At 44.8% G+C, this 17,266-nt stretch overlaps 1 protein-coding gene across 2 annotated transcripts in view; it reads right to left on the minus strand.

Moving 5' to 3' along the window:
• The window catches only part of ABL1 (ABL proto-oncogene 1, non-receptor tyrosine kinase), a 77,475-nt gene extending 60,466 nt beyond the window's left edge, over positions 1-17,009 (minus strand). The window contains exon 1 of one of the 2 annotated variants that reach the window (XM_010152772.1): positions 16,812-17,009. In XM_010152772.1, the coding sequence (XP_010151074.1) occupies positions 16,812-16,947 (136 nt within the window). In that variant the 5' untranslated portion in view covers positions 16,948-17,009. The remainder of the gene's footprint in view (positions 1-16,811) is intronic. The other variant, XM_010152773.1, reaches the window with a different exon arrangement.
• Positions 17,010-17,266: the final 257 nt, after the last annotated feature.

The raw sequence follows: 17,266 nt of genomic DNA on the forward strand, positions 1-17,266 counted from the left end.
TACCAACACTGCTGTTTACTAGCAGGGGAGTGAGCCCGTAAGAATACATTAGCTCATCATCAGTTTTTCATCCTGCTCTTCCACTAAGCCGCAGGCTCACTTCTGCTGTAAGTAACACTTTGCTGTATCGCAGCACGAGAGATCCAAAAACCAACCTGCTCCATCAAAATCTTCCCCTCTCCCAGTTACTTCTTCCCTTAGAGGAACAGTGATTAGGCTGTTTAAAAAGCAAGGCAAATAACCAGGTTAATATATACATCGGTGCATTAAAACCCAGTGTCCATCCCATCTCTCTCCAACGTTATTTACGTGTCTGAAAGCTATTACCTGAGCTAGTGGCTGGCACAGAGACTGGAACAAGGTATTCTGGGCATATTAGCAGCATATCACATACTGAAATCATTTGTGCAGGTTCGCTCTGTTCACATACTCTTGACGCTTAAAATATAATGAATTTAAAACAGGAAACTTACATAGGTACTAGGACGTAGGGAAAAATAATCATAAAAAATTTGGGAATTCTGCAGTGCAAATATTCCCGACTGCAAACTGATTCTCATTATCTTTCATCTGCCAAAAAAGCAAATTAAAGTATCAGTCAAACGTAGTGATCCAGGTAAGAGTCTTGAACTGCATCTTCAGTTCAATAACAGCAATTATCGTGTCATTGTTCTCAACTCACTGAGCCCCTCAAGTGAGATCAGAAATTACACAGCAAAATAAGAACCCACAGAATCTCAGGCACAATGCCTGAATGACACTCGAACCACGATATTTCTACCTTCAAAACAGGCAGCAGTGAAAGGGAATTAAGGTTGTCAGCATTGTCATTATGAAACGCTAGCCATAGAAACTACTACTGTACGGACTCCGCGTTTTTTATTTACTACAGTTCTCCCATTTTTTCAAGTAAAAGTCAACCTGAAGCTTGGAAGCTAAACCAACGTGCCAGTGTTAAATCCTTCAGCACTGACGGCCACTGAGCAGGGCTGGGATACACCTACCTGCCCAGCTATCACAGTTTACACACAGGAGCAGCAGACGGGTGAGCAGTAGCTGGTGTCACCCTAAAGCTCTGTTTGTTCTCCTCCCGGACAAGAGGATGCACGTGTCCAGCGAAGCGCCCTGACAAACGATTAAAGGGGCATGTCAACCCACACGAGTCCCAGCGACTTCCCTCCGTCTGCACACATCAGGCTATGCCCAGGGGCGTGAAAATTCAGCAGAGTGGAGGGGACTAAGCTAGAGGCAAATCGCTCCGGCTGCTCCACGTGCTGTAACGTGCAGCTCCAGGTCTAGTCATGGTCCCTTTACAAGCAGAGATCTCCTAAGCAGGTTGCTCCCAGTCATACCTGCTAAATTATCTTTATTTCAGAAAAGCCCTGTAGGGGTGTTTAGGCTCACTCATGTGCCAAATGTCAGTTGAGAGTGACTCTTCTAAAGACCAGAGCCCACAGCGCGGGGGTAAGTCACTTGCTGGTAACGGGTCTCAGCGCTGCACATCACCCAGCCTGGCAGGGATCTGGGATCAGGGTTCACCAGCACCCGCAGACTGCCCTGTGCCTGACAGAGATGAGGTGTCATCATGGCCCAGTTCCTACCAGACAGATGTCCTCCCTGCAACCCATCAGCAGCTGGGGAAGCAGGTGGGACATACTATAATGCCCTTTCTCTCCCTAAAAAGCCCACAACCCTCCCAACAGGCATGACAGCCAAGAGCTCACCGTCACTGCCTCTGGATCTTCTGAACTGGGGACTCTCCTGCCAGGGGGCTCAAACTGGCACCCTTTAAGGTGCTGCTACTTTTATGTAAATAGGTCGTTTTTTAAAGAACAAATTAGTTGAGCATATTCTATGAAGTTATTTCATTTGTTTTTGCTCCTGTTCATTTATTCCAATCTGCTGCACCTTCCCTTGAAGAGGTTATTAAGCGCTCTGCTAATGGCCGCCAGCACTCATTTAATTCTTCCTAATGAATGTACGAGTGAGTAACGGAAGCTATTATGTAGGGCTTAATAAAGGGCGGGAAGGAATTTCCTAAAATTTATGGCCACAGGCTGCTGCTTGAAGATAAAATAAATGGTAATTGCTTGGAACAGGAAAGAGGAGGATGATAAAATGTCCCTAGACGTGAAGTGAAAAAAAATACCAAGTGCTATGAACCAAAATCTCAAAGCCCAAAGGATTCAAAAAGCAAGATGGCCTCATCCCAGCTTTTAGCCTTCTGTAATCCTTAAGATGTTTTCTTTGAACATGGGTGCTGAACGATGAACTCCATCTCAGCTGGAAGGATTATTTTACACCACTAGAAAGACAAGTGTTCACACACTAAAAAACAAGGCATCAATTCAGACAGCATCTTATGAAAATACCATTTGCAGGAAAGAGACAACATGGAAGAAATGGAAGGACAATGTTTCTGGAATGTTGAGTCCAGCAATGCAATCTTTCCTAAAGTACAGGGTTTGCGGTAAAAAGGAGACATACAACAATTTGCTACAATTATGTTTCTTCTTTCCCATTGCTGTTTCAGTCAGGGCTGATTGAAAAAGGGAGATTGCTGAGAGGTGGACCTGTGCACTGTTTCTTCCATTTCTGCTACTGTTTGTTAAAATAAATAAAAATCAGTAGGCTGAAGGAGAAAGACAAGTGTCCGAACAGGGAAGTGGCGAGTGCTGCAGTCACACCGCTGGCCTCCCAGCAAGCCCCAGGGCAGACCTCAGCAACTGGGAAGAGCCAAGTGGAAATCAAAAACCCACCCTGTGTCATCGCAACCTAAGAAAAACACAGGTTTTCAGAACAAAGCTTTTTATTACCATGCACAAGTGTCTCTGTCCACCAGTCAGAGAGCATGATCCAGTCAGACAGAGGACTGGGTGAAAACTTGGATCAGTCTCATCAAGAAAGCTGAAAAGCAAGTTTCCCAAGAATCATAGAATCATAGAATGGTTTGGGTTGGAAGGGACCTTAAAGATCATCTAGTTCCAACCCCCGCGAGTTACACAAACTTGTGTGCTTAATTAACGCAGCAGGAACCTGAGATTGCAGCACTCTTGTGGTTCGGAGTTACAGGCTGCGGTGGGAGAGGAGCGCAGGGACGTCGACGCGTCAGCTTATCCAAGTGCCACCGGTGTCCCGCGTACAGCTGCCCCAAAAGGGACACGGCCAGTCGCTAAGCACCATCTTCCCAAAATGCGGCGGGGGGAACAACTATGCAGAACTATAGAAAGATGTCAAAATAGCAGATTGGGTGGGCAAGGCATCTATTTCCCTTTACATAAAGGGGCAGAAAGAAACGTTATTTTCAACAGTAAGCTACAGTATCCAAGAGCTTAAAAGTTGACCCAAGAAGAAAAACAAGATTAGTTTTGCTCTTTTTTTGCTGCTTAGGGCAGACAAAGCTCCTCTCAGAAAACCACCATTTTTCATGCCAGCTTTGACCATCTTAAAACCAGGGTAAAAAAAAAAAAAGAGGATAAAATCCAATTTTTCTCTTTTAAATCCTTGGCAGGTCACCTGCAAGCGCAGGCCTACAGCTTTTCGAGCAGGCAGTAAGAAATTATTTTCTTTTCTAAACAAAGATTTCAGTTCCTTCAGCTCAACAGCAGGATTTTCATAGTTCGAAGGAATACAAAGAAATCAGTCAACCTGCAAGAGCATCCAATTTGAAGATGGACAGTTGCTTCTCCAAGAGAAAAAGCAACAATTCGGTAGAGACGAAAACCAAACAAACAAAAAAAAAGCTTTAGCACACTGGCAGACAAAAGGTGAGCAGCTACAAGATGAGTGTGAATTTCCAAAGGGCAGGCGGCTATCAGACAGACATCTACTAGAAAGTGTTGTACAAGAAGAGTCTGATCTTCCCCCACCCCAGTGAAAAATCAAAGCAAAACGAACACGCGTAGTGTCCTGTGCATCAGCACTGTTACCTGTACAAAAGGCAGCGCTTCCAATTTAAACCAGCAAACACAAATTATCCCATCCCCAAGTACCTTCAAGCACTTCCACCCTTTTCCTAGCCCCTTAACACTCCTATGAGTAAGCCTCATTGCCTATTTATGTGGGCTTACGGAGCAAGGAGTTGCAGCTTTATGATGATAAAGACCACAAAGGCAAAGGATCTGGTTTTGAACCAAGCAGGTACTTGTTAACTACCCGTGATGTGCACTGCTACCCCTGCTACAAGGCACACCGCAGCATTTCACGTGCCTCGGCGCTGGCACATCCCCGGAATCACTACCTCCACAAACCTCAATTACCCAGCGTGAAAAATACACATTTTGCTTATCCAAGGACAATCCCTGCACTGCCAGGAAATGACTGAAGAGAAAGAAAAATCTTAATTATTCATGCAAACATCACTCCAGCTGATGCCAGGCAGAAAGGAAACGCAGCATGGGATGGGCTTTTTTGGTTGCTGTTTTATTTGGTTTGGGTTTGGTAGCAAGAATTCTCGTTTCTACTGTTTCTGTATGAAACAGCCAGATGTGGGAGGAAAAGTGTAGGTGGCATAAGGGAAAGTAGGAACGAAGGTCCTCGTCGCAGTTTATCTGCGATACGCTATGTTTCAAACCAACAGGAGCTCTGTCATCCAGGCTGGCTCATAACCGCCCCCGCAGCAGGAAGCGGCAGAGGAGCCCTGGAGAAGCCATCCACATTTCCACCATCCCCCCCCAGCGTCAGCGTTATCCGCTTTTACGTGTGCATCTCAAACCATCCCCAGGCCAACCCCCCGAGCCAAGCCTTCCATAAAACGGGCCAGGTATGATCCCAGGCTAAAGCACTTTTCACGCCAAAGCAGGACACCCAGGATGCTCAGCCGGATGCGTTAGCTCCCGAAATCCAGAGTCGGGACGGGTGACTTGAAGCAGAGTCGGAGCTGCCGCGTGCTGCAAGGAGATGAATACAGGCAGCTGCCAGCACCCCAGTCCTTGCACCCCTCCTTCACTGGAGCAGGACCCACATTCACACAACTTGGGTAGAGAGCTGGCCCCACAGAGCCAAAGTGTCAGGGTGTCGGTGCACTGACAGAACTTCCTAGCAAAAGCTCATAGACCTCCTTCCCTCCCCCTTTTTTTGATAGCACTTTGCCTAATGTATCCCACTCAAGATTTTTGTTTTTTAACACTTTTTGCTGGGGAGAAAGGAGCAAGGGAAAGTGTCCAACCTACACTCTTCCAATTTGCTGTACTCTAAGGAAATCCATTTGTTCGGCTTTGTATTCAGCATCATGGCAATGACCATTTTTAATTGTACTGCACATCTGTATCCATTCTAAATAAATCAGAATTTCTTCACAAGTCAGAAATGCACTTTACAATTACCTTTTCAATCCATCCCTGCTTTGGGAAGATCTTCCTCTCCAAGGGGGGCTGCAAAGCTCTCATGGACTCATCCCTCACACACACTGCACAAATGGGTACCTCCACGTCAGCTGGTCATGGATACGACCACAGAACACACCGAAGCAGGGATAAAGAGAACTCGAATCCAAGTGTGATTGTGTAAGACTAGTAAAGAGGTCTCCGAGGTAGAAGAGAACATCTCTACTTGCACGGGCTTAGTTTTACTTCTAAAATTTTTAGAAGTAGTGCATTTTTAAAATTCAGCTGCTAGCAATTCCAATTTGAGAATCATAAAAAGTACTCTATTAATAATTGAAATGTAAAATGCCTGTCTGATTCGCTCCAGTCCTCAGTCCGCCTCCCCAGAGGGCTTGATTTGCCTTAGGGGAGCATTTCACAAGCGGCGCGTCAACTTTCTGAAATACAACTTCAGCAGATGAAAGCCTCACAACCACAGAAGAGCTGCCGTCCTCCTAATGCTGGGATTTAAAACACGGTGACATCCACGAAGCTATTTAAACTAATTTAAAGGTAGAACAGCCAAAATATTTCAACCCAACCAAGCACTTCAGATACCACAGGGTATAGCTATTTGAGATGCGGCTCACCAGCAATCTCCCCATTCCAGCCACAACATCCACCCGTGATCAACCGGCAGACAGCGTTCCAGCATCGCTGCCGTGACTCACCCAGCCCAGGGTGACGAGGCACCCTCAACACCGGGTGATTCAAGCCTATCGGGTGGCTGTGAAACGTGTCTCATACCAGGGGCTCCAGATCATCAGGTCCTGAAGTCCAGCAGAAGCCCACCGCTTCCTAATTTGGAAAGCTTGCAGATGACAGAAGTCTGAGCTGGGAAGATCTGTCCGCCTCTGCCTCTTTCACCTTGATGGTCTTAATGCCTCTGTAGCTATGCAGGACTAAATGATGGGAACGTGGGCAGCACACTGTAACGTGCACTTTTCCGGGGAAAAGTAAGCCAAGTTATCCAGTTAGAACACACACACCTCACTGGATTTGTGCTACTTACTCCAGTGAGTGGAAAGCAGTATTTCATGTTAGTATTTCATGGTTCTTTGAATCCTTACCTGATACTAAACACATCACTGATCACTACTTTCATTTAACGTTCCCCAAATCCCGGGTTTTTACCCACGATTAGCAAGCCATGCTACTAGGTGTCAATTACTCGCGGGAGAGGTCTCCTTATCAACATGGTCTTCGATGAAATGTCACACAATACCTCTGCTTTGCAGAGACATTACCGCAGTAACTAAAAAAAAAAATATATTGGCACTGAAAGCTAGTATTTGCCTCCAAAAATCCAGCCTTTATTATTCTAATTCATTCTTTTGCTTGGCTCCAAATACTGCCTATGTATTTAAGAGGTGTTACTAGCACTGTGCCCTTTGCTAACCACTAACAGCCTTTAGGATTTGGCCCTCCCCAGCCCCATCGCCGCAGCAGTTCCAGAAGGAACCCCTAGAACACGTCTGCACATTGTACTCGGCGAGCCATACAACACATGCCACGCTGTGACGGTGTACTCGTCATACACAGCCCCCCTGCATGCCCAGGCTCTAGCACGAGCAAGGTAAAAAGCACCAGTGGCTCTTGCAGTGAGGTCTAATTAGACTGAGGTTTCCCCAGCACATATTTTTTCCTAATGACATGGAATGTGAAGGGTTGAGCAACACTTACACTGTCTCATGTGATCACCCCATAACAATAATTACCACTTAACACCTGGAACTCGATAGCACCTTGACATCAAACCTCTACATGGGAGGCAGTATTTTAACATAACAGACAATCCACAGAATCCAAAGAAACTGCAGCTTTTACATGAACATCAACAGTATCAAGTGATGGGAATAGCTTTGCCTTCCCTCCAGTTCATTTCCAGTAAAGGACATCTATTTTGTACTAAGTAGCAGCACATTTGGAAAAAAATGTGTATAGCAAACAGAGCAATTCATCTACACTCTTAAAATACGTAAAGGCCTGATTGCAGCAAACGTTAAATGCATCATCTTATCCATCAAGTTAAACATATTTAAGAAGAAATAAGAGTTTGGCATTAATTCAGAACTTTTCATTTGAGCTTTTCCTAAGTTATCTGCAAACATTAGGTGCAGCCAGACAACAATGGCTCTAATAGCTGTTCCAGTAATTCTGGCTAAACTAGAATGTACACTTTAAATGAACATTAGGTGTTGTCAGATTTACAAAGGATATGAAGAGAGCTTAGAGCTAATAAAAATAATAAAAACCCATTCAAGCATACATATTTATAGCTTAAACTATTTTGCTAGATGCACTAAATCATCTTCATTATTGTAAAATTCTCCCACTCAAAAGAGATTGGAGTAAAATAGAGTATTACTAGACTACAGCTTCGCTTTCATTAGCATTGTTATGACTTCATAAAAGTTAAACACCACAATTAGCTCTGTGATAGCAATTCCGACATTCAGACAACACCAACTGTGTAAATAGCTGTAACAGGCTGAAGATTGTTTTCAGTTATTCCCTGAGCATCCTCACCAGGAAATATTTAGAAATGCTGGCCACAATGCTACAAGAGCATCTACAGAATCAATTCCTATACCAAGAGGACTCCCCAATTTCGCATTACAAAAATGTGTATCATTTTAAAAAGTCAATGTGGCATAACAAAAGACGTAAGGGACATAGATCAAATGCAGAAGACAGCAGTAAGTGAAAAGGAGTACAGCACTGAAAACTATTTCTGATGTTTTAAAAAATGAAGAATGAGCTGAAATGGAGCTTGAGGAGGTGAGGGAGCAAGATTTTCCCATTAACAGCAAAAGCAAACAGCACCTACCAACCTCTTTTTCACGAGCAAGCAAGCTCAGGAAGGTAATAGTCTCTAAAAGTAACTAAAAAGACTTGACAGCCATTACTCCCGCGATTCAGTTGTCACTTCTGACCATGGTTCTCGCCGTTAGCTTTTGCTCATTTCCCAGACACTTCTTGCTGCAGGTTTGTTTTAACCAGAGCGAGTTATTCAGCAGATTCACGAAGACATCTGCTGGCCAGTGCAGCACATGACAGGTGCCTTTCCTCCAGGCTCATTACGGAGGTATCCCAAAAATCCAAGCAAACCAGTTCAGCGGACTGCGTAAGAGTCCCGTTGACAACCCACGGTGGCAACGCATGGAACTGGGAAAACTCTGCTTCCAACAGCGACGGACATGGGACAATCAGCGGGGCCAATCCTGTCCTGCAGCAAGCGCGGCCATCCCAAACCCGGGCATTTAACAGGCAGCAGCAGATGTAATTCAGCATTCTTCATCACACATTATTCCCAGCTTCCAAGTCCCCAGTCCCCTTCCTTGATGCAAATGCTGAGTGCAAACCACAGCAGAATACGGTTCTGCATACTGCTGTTCTAGAAGCCTTAAGGAAAGGCCAGACCAAACAGGATATACCACAGATCCGATGGCGCTTCAAAGGACGTGTCTGCAGAGAGGCAGACTGGACGCAACTCATACAAGCCGTACTGAGGCGATATGGCAGGAATAAGGTAAGAACTGAAGTCAGTCTACAAGATAAATGCACTAAAACACCTTAGAAAAGTGGCACTAATGGATAAGAAGCTTCTCAAGGCAGGCAACATCTAGTAATATTGATTCTTTCCTACACACAACAAAGCCAAAGTCGTCATGATTAATAATTTGTTGCAAAATTCTATTCATTAGGTGAAAAACAGAGCACGGAGCTGACACAACATAAATCAGGCAGTCTCCTTGCTCATAAGAGAATGATGATCTCGCTTGTGTTTGTGTAAATTAGCAGCCATCACTCTGTGCAAAAGCAAACTCATGCTTTTCACAACCTTACTGGTAACAGCAAGGAAGAAATGCGGGGCAAGAAAAACAACCAAAAAAATCTGAGCTTAACTTCAGGCAAGAACTGAAGCAAGCTGGTACTCAGGACAGGCTCATCCCATCATTACAATGAGATGCCTGGGAAAGGGTCTCCTCGCAGAGCACTGTTAGCAGATTCAGGATGGTACAGCTTCCAGCCGTTTCACTAAAAGCTATGATTAATATCCAACTGCAGAGCTGGGATTACATGTGCAAGTTTAAAGAAAGGCCAAAGTTAAGAACTAAGGAAAGACATCGCCGTAGGTGACGTTACTTACTAAAATTGCCTGGATGTTCATTACCCTGTTTGTCCATGACTCCTCTTCAAACTGCTGGTGAGCAGATTAATAACCCCTACAGGTGATTTGGGCTGAACTTCGGTCAGCACAGAACAAGAGCTGGCTGACAGGACAGTCAATAAAAGCAACGCAACAAGTCTTTTTGCTTGTCAACAACTCCAAGCAAAGCATGTCTTTTTACAAGGGCCTGTAGGGACAGGACAAGGGGTGACGGGGTTAAACAGAAAGAGGGAGATTGAGACTGGACATCAGGAAGAAACTCTTCCTGCAGAGGGTGGGGAGGCACTGGGACAGGCTGCCCAGAGAAGCTGTGGATGCCCCATCCCTGGGAGTGTCCAAGGCCAGGCTAGATGAGGCTTGGAGCAACCTGGTCTGGTGGAAGGTGTCCCTGCCCGTGGCAGGGGTGGGACTGGGTGGCCTTTAAGGTCCCTTCCAACCCAAACCAGTCTGTGATTCTATGAACACGAGTCCCTCTCGCTTCTGCTGAAACTGCTCTGCATGTTCCTACAGCAACGGGACTTCTGCGATTCACCACAGACCTTTTTATAAGGAGACTTGGCACTTCTTTCAAGAACAGCACAGTATTCCTGCAGGGACAGAAGACTGCTGAGTGAAGACACCCTCCCGCCTTACACAGCTACCGAAAGGCACTGCAGGCAGAAGGCAGCCCCCTCCCCCCACAAAAAATAAGGAAAGCAAAGTCCATTTGCAACAAGACCTCCAGGAGGACTACAGTGTTCTAAACACTTCCTTCCGTCTGCGGGAATGCCAACCAATCCAAGCGTTTTAACCAGCTGAAAGAGGAGACACCTGTAGCGCAGCGAGCACCAACCCACACAGTACCCCCGCAACACACATCGTAAACCTGACGGCGTGGATCCAGCGTCCCAACGGAGCTGCATTAACGCCCTGGGGAACCTGGGGAGACTAGAATCACCAGACGGACCCTGCGGCTTCCGGCAGCGTGCTGTGAACCTCTACTGAAGGCACCACTGGCGTCAGCTGGGTCTCAGGAGCTGCGTTCAGGTAACAGCATTCCTCATCCGACTCCTTGCCAAGACGCTGGCAACAGGCGCATCCACGCGGCTCTACACAGCACGGCTGCCCAGGACGGACAGTGCTCACCCGTTTATTTCCTGTCTGCTTAACAGAATTCCGACAAGCACAGCTGGAAACACAACCCTATTGTCCCAAACCACAACAGAACAACGTCCCCACCCTAAAGCGACAACAGGACAAGCCTTTCCAAGGCCATTTTCACCTTTTTGCACTCTCATGATTCGCCACGTGCCACGGAGCCCAGCGGAGAGAACATCAGGGATTAAACGCAGGATTCCCAACTCTCAGCAATGGGGTTGTGTCAACTCCTCACTTTCCAGCTGAAGTTCTTCAATTAAAAGTACTGCGAGTTTGCAGGTAAAAGCTGAAGCGTGCTGAATGAGATGATCGCTTACAAGCAATAATTTCTATTCTAATACCCTGCAGCTTTCTCTTGCCCCCCTGTCCTGATTTCTCACATAGCCTTCCCATTAAAACCTGTGAATAAGAATGCAGAACCAGCACAATCTAGTAATGAAAGTCTGGTGCATGAGCAACCAGTACCCATTCATCTCAAAGGAGATGAACTGCTTAAACATGGCAAGTTATCCAAGATTTGCCCTTGCACAAAACAGAGCTGCTTTTGCCCAGGATTAGCCTTCCACATTATCATCATCTTCCCTCTTGGCGTGTGGAAAAGCAGTTTAGCAAGTCTTAGGTCTCTTTCCTAACATCCAAGCCTAGATCAAGTTTTGTGGAGCAGCTTCTTAGCGAAACCTACTGGTATTTGGTAACTGGAGCAGGAAAAAAAATATAGCAAAAGCTTTGTATGATGAACAGGGATATAGTCAGAGACAGCAACCAAGTCTCATCTGGTGTGCAGCAGACATGAGCATTAACCAGACTAATACGGAAGCCCAATGAAGTCGGATACATAAGCAATGACCTCAAAAGCTGGGGATAAGTTTCTCCTAACAGAGATGGAATTAAAGTGGGGAGCTGCCAAATCTCCAACCTAACAACGAAGAAAGTTTTGTCAGTGTAGAACGCAGACCCGAGACACTGAAGGCAAACTCTCGACAACAGACTCCTGTTAAGCTGTTGCTAGTGACACAATTTCAGGTGAACGGCCTGAAGTGGAATCAGGAGTGAAGCAGTTTCCTTCAGGTCTCAGGTTTTGCAGTTGGTGAAGCAGAGTATAAAAATGCCCTAAGGAGCAATAGAAAGAGAGAAATGCAGGGTTTGTAACTACATGGGTTCAACGAAACAGAGATGCAGTATGGCAGGAATCTCATTTAAATCACTTCCATGTACGGGCAATTGACTGTTTAATAAATGTCTATTGCATATAAAGAAGATATATTGAGCTCAGGTGTAGGATTGAGCTCAGGTGTAGGATAAAGCATAATGAGTACAAAATCATATACTATTGCTTGATCACAACCTGCTCTGGACAACCCAGCTGATAAAACTATATTCCAACACCGTACAGCTATTAAAACTGTAGAATCACAGCATCTTTTAGGATGGAAGAGACCTGTAAGATCATCAAGTCCAACCAATTAATATTTTATTTGCAAAAAAAAGCTTCTTGTAACGAAGCTTTTTCCTACGTGGTATGTAAACAATTGGTATTTCATAAAAGGAATAAACACCAATATAATTATAACGGTATATATTGTAGTATATACTCAAATATGCTGGTCAATCACTAAGTCCTGAGGAAGGAACCAATTATAAAGTAATTTACTCATTTTCACAATCCAAGCAGTTGACACATACAATTTAAGAGTGTAAAAGATTATTAAATCAAAAGAATCTTAAAAGTGAAGGATAATATAGGAAAATACACCTTAAAGTGTTTTTTTATCTAATAGTGAATTTCACAGGGCATGTCTCCAACTCCAGCTGTGGAAAGCTTATGCTATGATGTGTTTTGTACAATTACTTCCTAATCAAAGCACTGAAACTTCAAGGAAAAAAAAAGTTCAGATCCAATATAAAAGAGACTGTAGTAGGCTGACTTTAGCTATATTCAGCACTGAAGGTGTAAGAAAAACAGATCCAGTTCCTGGAGATTGTACAGGAAGGTAAACAGCTCATTTAAGCTTCCCTATCACTTAGCTGCTGGAAGAGAAACTATCACAAACACCACACTTCATCACTACGAGAGACTAAGAAAAGAACGTTCTGTGGGAGCACTTTATCAACTATATCCTAAAAATACTTAAAATAGAGCTCTGGGCTGAACACCTATCACTTTGGCAGCGTTAAAGGTGCGACAGATTCAAAAATAAAGGTCCTTCTCTTCTACCAACCTTAGAGATAGCTGCATCTTATTACGGCGCAGAACGTCTCAAAGCACAAAACAACGGCACGGTGTAAGACCACGCTGATGTCTACCAGCGATCCATTACATGTAACAAGAAGCAGCAGATAAAGTCTCACGCTCAGAACCTCTTCAGAAGGTTTCTTCTGCCTCCCAAACCAATTGTTTCTGACAGCCACAGCAAATCCGGCACCAGTGACAGCAAACAGTACATCAAACTGTAGCATCACTCGGAAGACCTGTATTTCAAGATACATCTACTATAATTTTGCATTGTTAAACCCAAAAGTTGCACTCGTATTCCCACCCAGATGCCTGCCATTCCCAGTCACCCTCACATTTCACACAGCAAAGAGTACACTCAACCCTTGGGGCTCGTGCAAGGGGAGACACCGCTCAGAGTTTCACCTCGCGGAGCACGGCCCCGCTGCCCACCGAGCCGCACCACGGAGTCCATCGGGCAGTAACCGGCATCCAGAGCCGTGGACAGACCCAGCCCCTCGCGGAAGAGTTACCCTAGCATCTCTCACCTCCGCATCACAGGGCTAATGACGACCATCCCGTTTTTAAGCCTGCAGGCGCCCGGAGCTGCTGTTCTACCAAACTGCTTCAGGGAAGCTGCTCGTCATTCAGCACAGCAACCAGAGGGTTAGCCAACGCGGGGTGTTCGCCGACCCCTCCATAACTACCGCCAACGCTGGGATGCGAGCTGAGCCCTGTGGGAACACACCTTTCTTTTCAGAAGTTTTCAGTTTTGTGGAGATTAATGTTCCAGAAAGGCACAAGATCCACTAGTGTGAAAACTTCCAAATGCTTTAACAAAGTCTTTCCACTTAACCCTCTACTGACCACAGCTTTCCGCACAGTGGGATATTCCCAAAAAGCAGTGACTACAGACTCATTTCTCAGCCAAGAAAAGCACAGGGGCTTTATACTTTCCTCAATTTCAATCTTGCAAGCAATCTAAGAGATGGAGTAATCTGTTCAAGATGAAATCTGTGAGATTCTGTCGAGAACTACTCTGCTGCCCAGGGTAACTGCACCAGGGGGAACTCCTGCTCGCAAAACACCCTGAGCGCAGAAAGCACCAAGACAAAGCAGTCCAAAACTTGACCATAGATTATTTTTCCCCCCCTCCCTTAATGCACTCCTCAATTGTCAACTCATGGCAAAATTTAGAGCCTTCCTGCATTATTCTTGCAGAACATTTGACCACCAGCAGAGCCCATTTCTGGCCAGCTGCCTCCTTGCTTTTCAGAAGCCTCTTGATGCGTTGCAGAGTGCCACGGAGAGCAGATGCCTGAGAAACGGAATTACTTCCCTCCAAGTTATTTTGCTTTAGCATGTTAATATTTACTAACCCTTTCAGCTAAGATTCAATACCACTGGAGCAATTACGATCTTCAGTGCCCTGAAAACCACAGCCAAGTATCTACTGAATTGGCTTTAGCAGAACATAGCAGGTGGTGGTCCCACTGAAACAGGGCGAGGAAACACCTTTACCCAAACACAGCCGTAACAGCAGAGCCATGCTAGTACCTACTCTGCAATTTTTTTGCTTTATCATGGGTTTTAATATAGAAGAACTTCAAACAAGAACCTTTAGGAGTTTGACTGTCTCAAGGGGGTTGCTTTAAGCTGCCCACCCTGGAGTTTCTCCTTAAATACTTCTTAGTTATGAGAAGAAAGAAACATGATTTTCCTGCGACAAGCTAGTTCCCACAGCGTGGCAGGGAAACCAGATGCAGGGTTTGACATTTGGAAGAAACTGTGTAATCAAAGCACCGAAAGACAAACACACAGAAATGTAAGCCCTGAAAAAATACCAATCTATTTGTATGAGCTACAGCCCATGGAACCATTTCTGAATAGGACTGAAAACACTAAATACTATTCTGTCCATTAATAGGTTGACATAACTTGCCTTTGAAATATAAAGCATCAAATAAAAAAATGGAGGGAGGTGAAGAACATTCTAAAATGAACTGTTTCCTTCCTCGGTATTGTTCCAGGTATTTTAACACAGCATTTTTCACGACAGGAGCGGCTCAAACTCAAAACAGAGCTGAACAACAAACAGCAGTGGTACAGCCTTCTACCGTCTGTACTTGGAAGAACCATTTAATACACTCAAAGGAAGAAACTTTTCCTCATGTGGATAAGCGAGGCTTATCTTTTGCATGTCTCTGAACAGATGTACTGGCCTTGATGTCCCCTTTCAAGTTTATTCTTTTCTAAATCAAGACACTGAGATCTCTTGTGGACATATGGCACATGGACATTATAGATGCTATTTTTCTCTCCAGATGCACTAGGATCTTCTGACCTTGGGTCATACTGGCAAGGAGTTACCATCTGCCTATTGCTGTTAGATGATCAAAAAGACGCATTTCTGGCTCTTCTGCTACATAGTTAGAATATTGTACTGCTTGCCACTGGCGCTCTCGCTGTATCTCATCTGACCTTGAAACCCTGTAGTCAAAGAGTAGTAAAAGCAGCAACCAAACTGGGGGTGGAGGAGTGGGTAAGTCATAGGACCGAAAGCGTGGCTTGGAAAAACCCAGCAGCAGGTTTATCACCAGAGGGCTAAGTGAGACGTTCCCTAACCTTCCCTTAATGACCTTCCATTTCCAAACACCCTCAGTGCACAAACATTGTGAGGGAAATCAGAAGAAACAACATCGATGCAACTCAAAACAATATTTCAGTGCAGCAGTACATGCAGGGGATCCCTGTCTGTGTCTGCTGACCACTGCACAGGACTTCTTGGTCCCTTCTAGAAACAAAGAATGAGAGAAAGCTGGAAAGCAAAGGCCAGCTAAACCAAAACTGAATCAAAACTTTTCTAACAACTGCTAGATTGTGGTCTCAGATACAGCAAATATTTCAATTTTTAATTAAATGAAGATTACAGATGCAGTTTTATTTTGTTCACAGATAAAACTTCCTTAAGAGGACAAAACTGTTGAAGCAGCTTTGTCAAAATCCCATTCTCCAATGGAGGATAGCGGCCTTCTTAAAAAATTGCGGACTTGAAAAGCATTATGCAAATACAGTAATTACTCCAAAAGGTTTCAGTGGAACAACACATTTCTGTGTGGAGATGCCTTCAATTTATATTTCCTTTCATTTTCTTTTTTTAAATGGAAGAAAAACAAACTAACAACATTTGAAACAGTTACTAAACCTACCTCTGACTGCAACTGAGCTTTTCACTTGGCTTCTTTCCTGAGTGCACTCCACCACAACACTGGGATTCTCGAGCTCCTCTTAATTCGTGGAAGACCAGCAAGTGACAGGGCTGCTGTACCCCTAACTCAGCCACTTTCAGCCTCTAGCACTTAAATCAGTCACAGCAAGGGACGAAGGCTTAACCGGCCACGAGAAGCCACTAACCAGTAGTGCTGTAAACGCACCACGCAAACTAACAAGAAACCGGTTTATTCCAACTGGTCGGCACTAGAGTAGTATCACAAACTTCCCAAAAGAAGTCTTCCCTCCCCACCCTCCACACGCAGAGTCCCTTTTATAAGTTAAAGAACACTTGTCGCTGACCAGAGCATCACCATCAGGCACGCTTAGTCCATCCCTACAAAAGAGGTAACTCGGAGAGGATGAAACACTTGCCCAGACTTGTAAACTAACGTATTTAAGGCAGAAATGAGAAATCTGTACAATGTTAAAAAGTTGCCTCCTTGTATTTGCATTTAGCTGTTTAATAACCTCTGCCCAGGTTTTAAACAATCTGACACCATTTTCTTAATAGCAATCACAGAAAATTTACCTTAAGAACCAAAGGAGAGAAAACAAAGACCTCCATGATGTACAGTACCTCTGTACCTGCCCTTGAATAAATCCGTATGGCACCTAGCTCGGCCATCAAAACAAACCCACAGAAACCCCTTACCATGTTCGACGAAGACGTTGCAGTGCGGGCCCCCATGCCTCGATGACTCCTTCTTCCCTGCTCCCTTGATAAAGTGCAGGGCAGGCAGACTTGGCCTCCTTTGGTCCCCAAGAACTTTTCCAGGCTGCTGCCCCATAAAGTAACTATGGGCAGCCTTTCCCAGGACGAGAAGTTTTTGAAGAAGTCTGTGATCTTCCAGGTTGGGAAAGAGCTTTGAAGGAGAATGTGTTTTAGGTGGGTGCGTTGGTAGCACTCGCTGCGTGATAAAGTCACTTGAGGCGAAGAATTAAGACAAGCACAGAGTCCTCCGACGCTTTTGAAGGTGGCAACAATGCTCCTTAGGTGACTTTATGTTAAAAAAAAAAAAAAAAGAGTTAAAGTTCCAAATGCTTAGTAACACCCGAGCATTACCGAAGTTTCAGGTTGCCGTGTGTAGCGTGTCTTCCACCAGGTAA

The sequence above is a fragment of the Eurypyga helias genome, unplaced genomic scaffold (assembly GCF_000690775.1).
Source record: "Eurypyga helias isolate BGI_N326 unplaced genomic scaffold, ASM69077v1 scaffold22275, whole genome shotgun sequence".
Lineage (NCBI taxonomy): Eukaryota > Metazoa > Chordata > Aves > Eurypygiformes > Eurypygidae > Eurypyga > Eurypyga helias.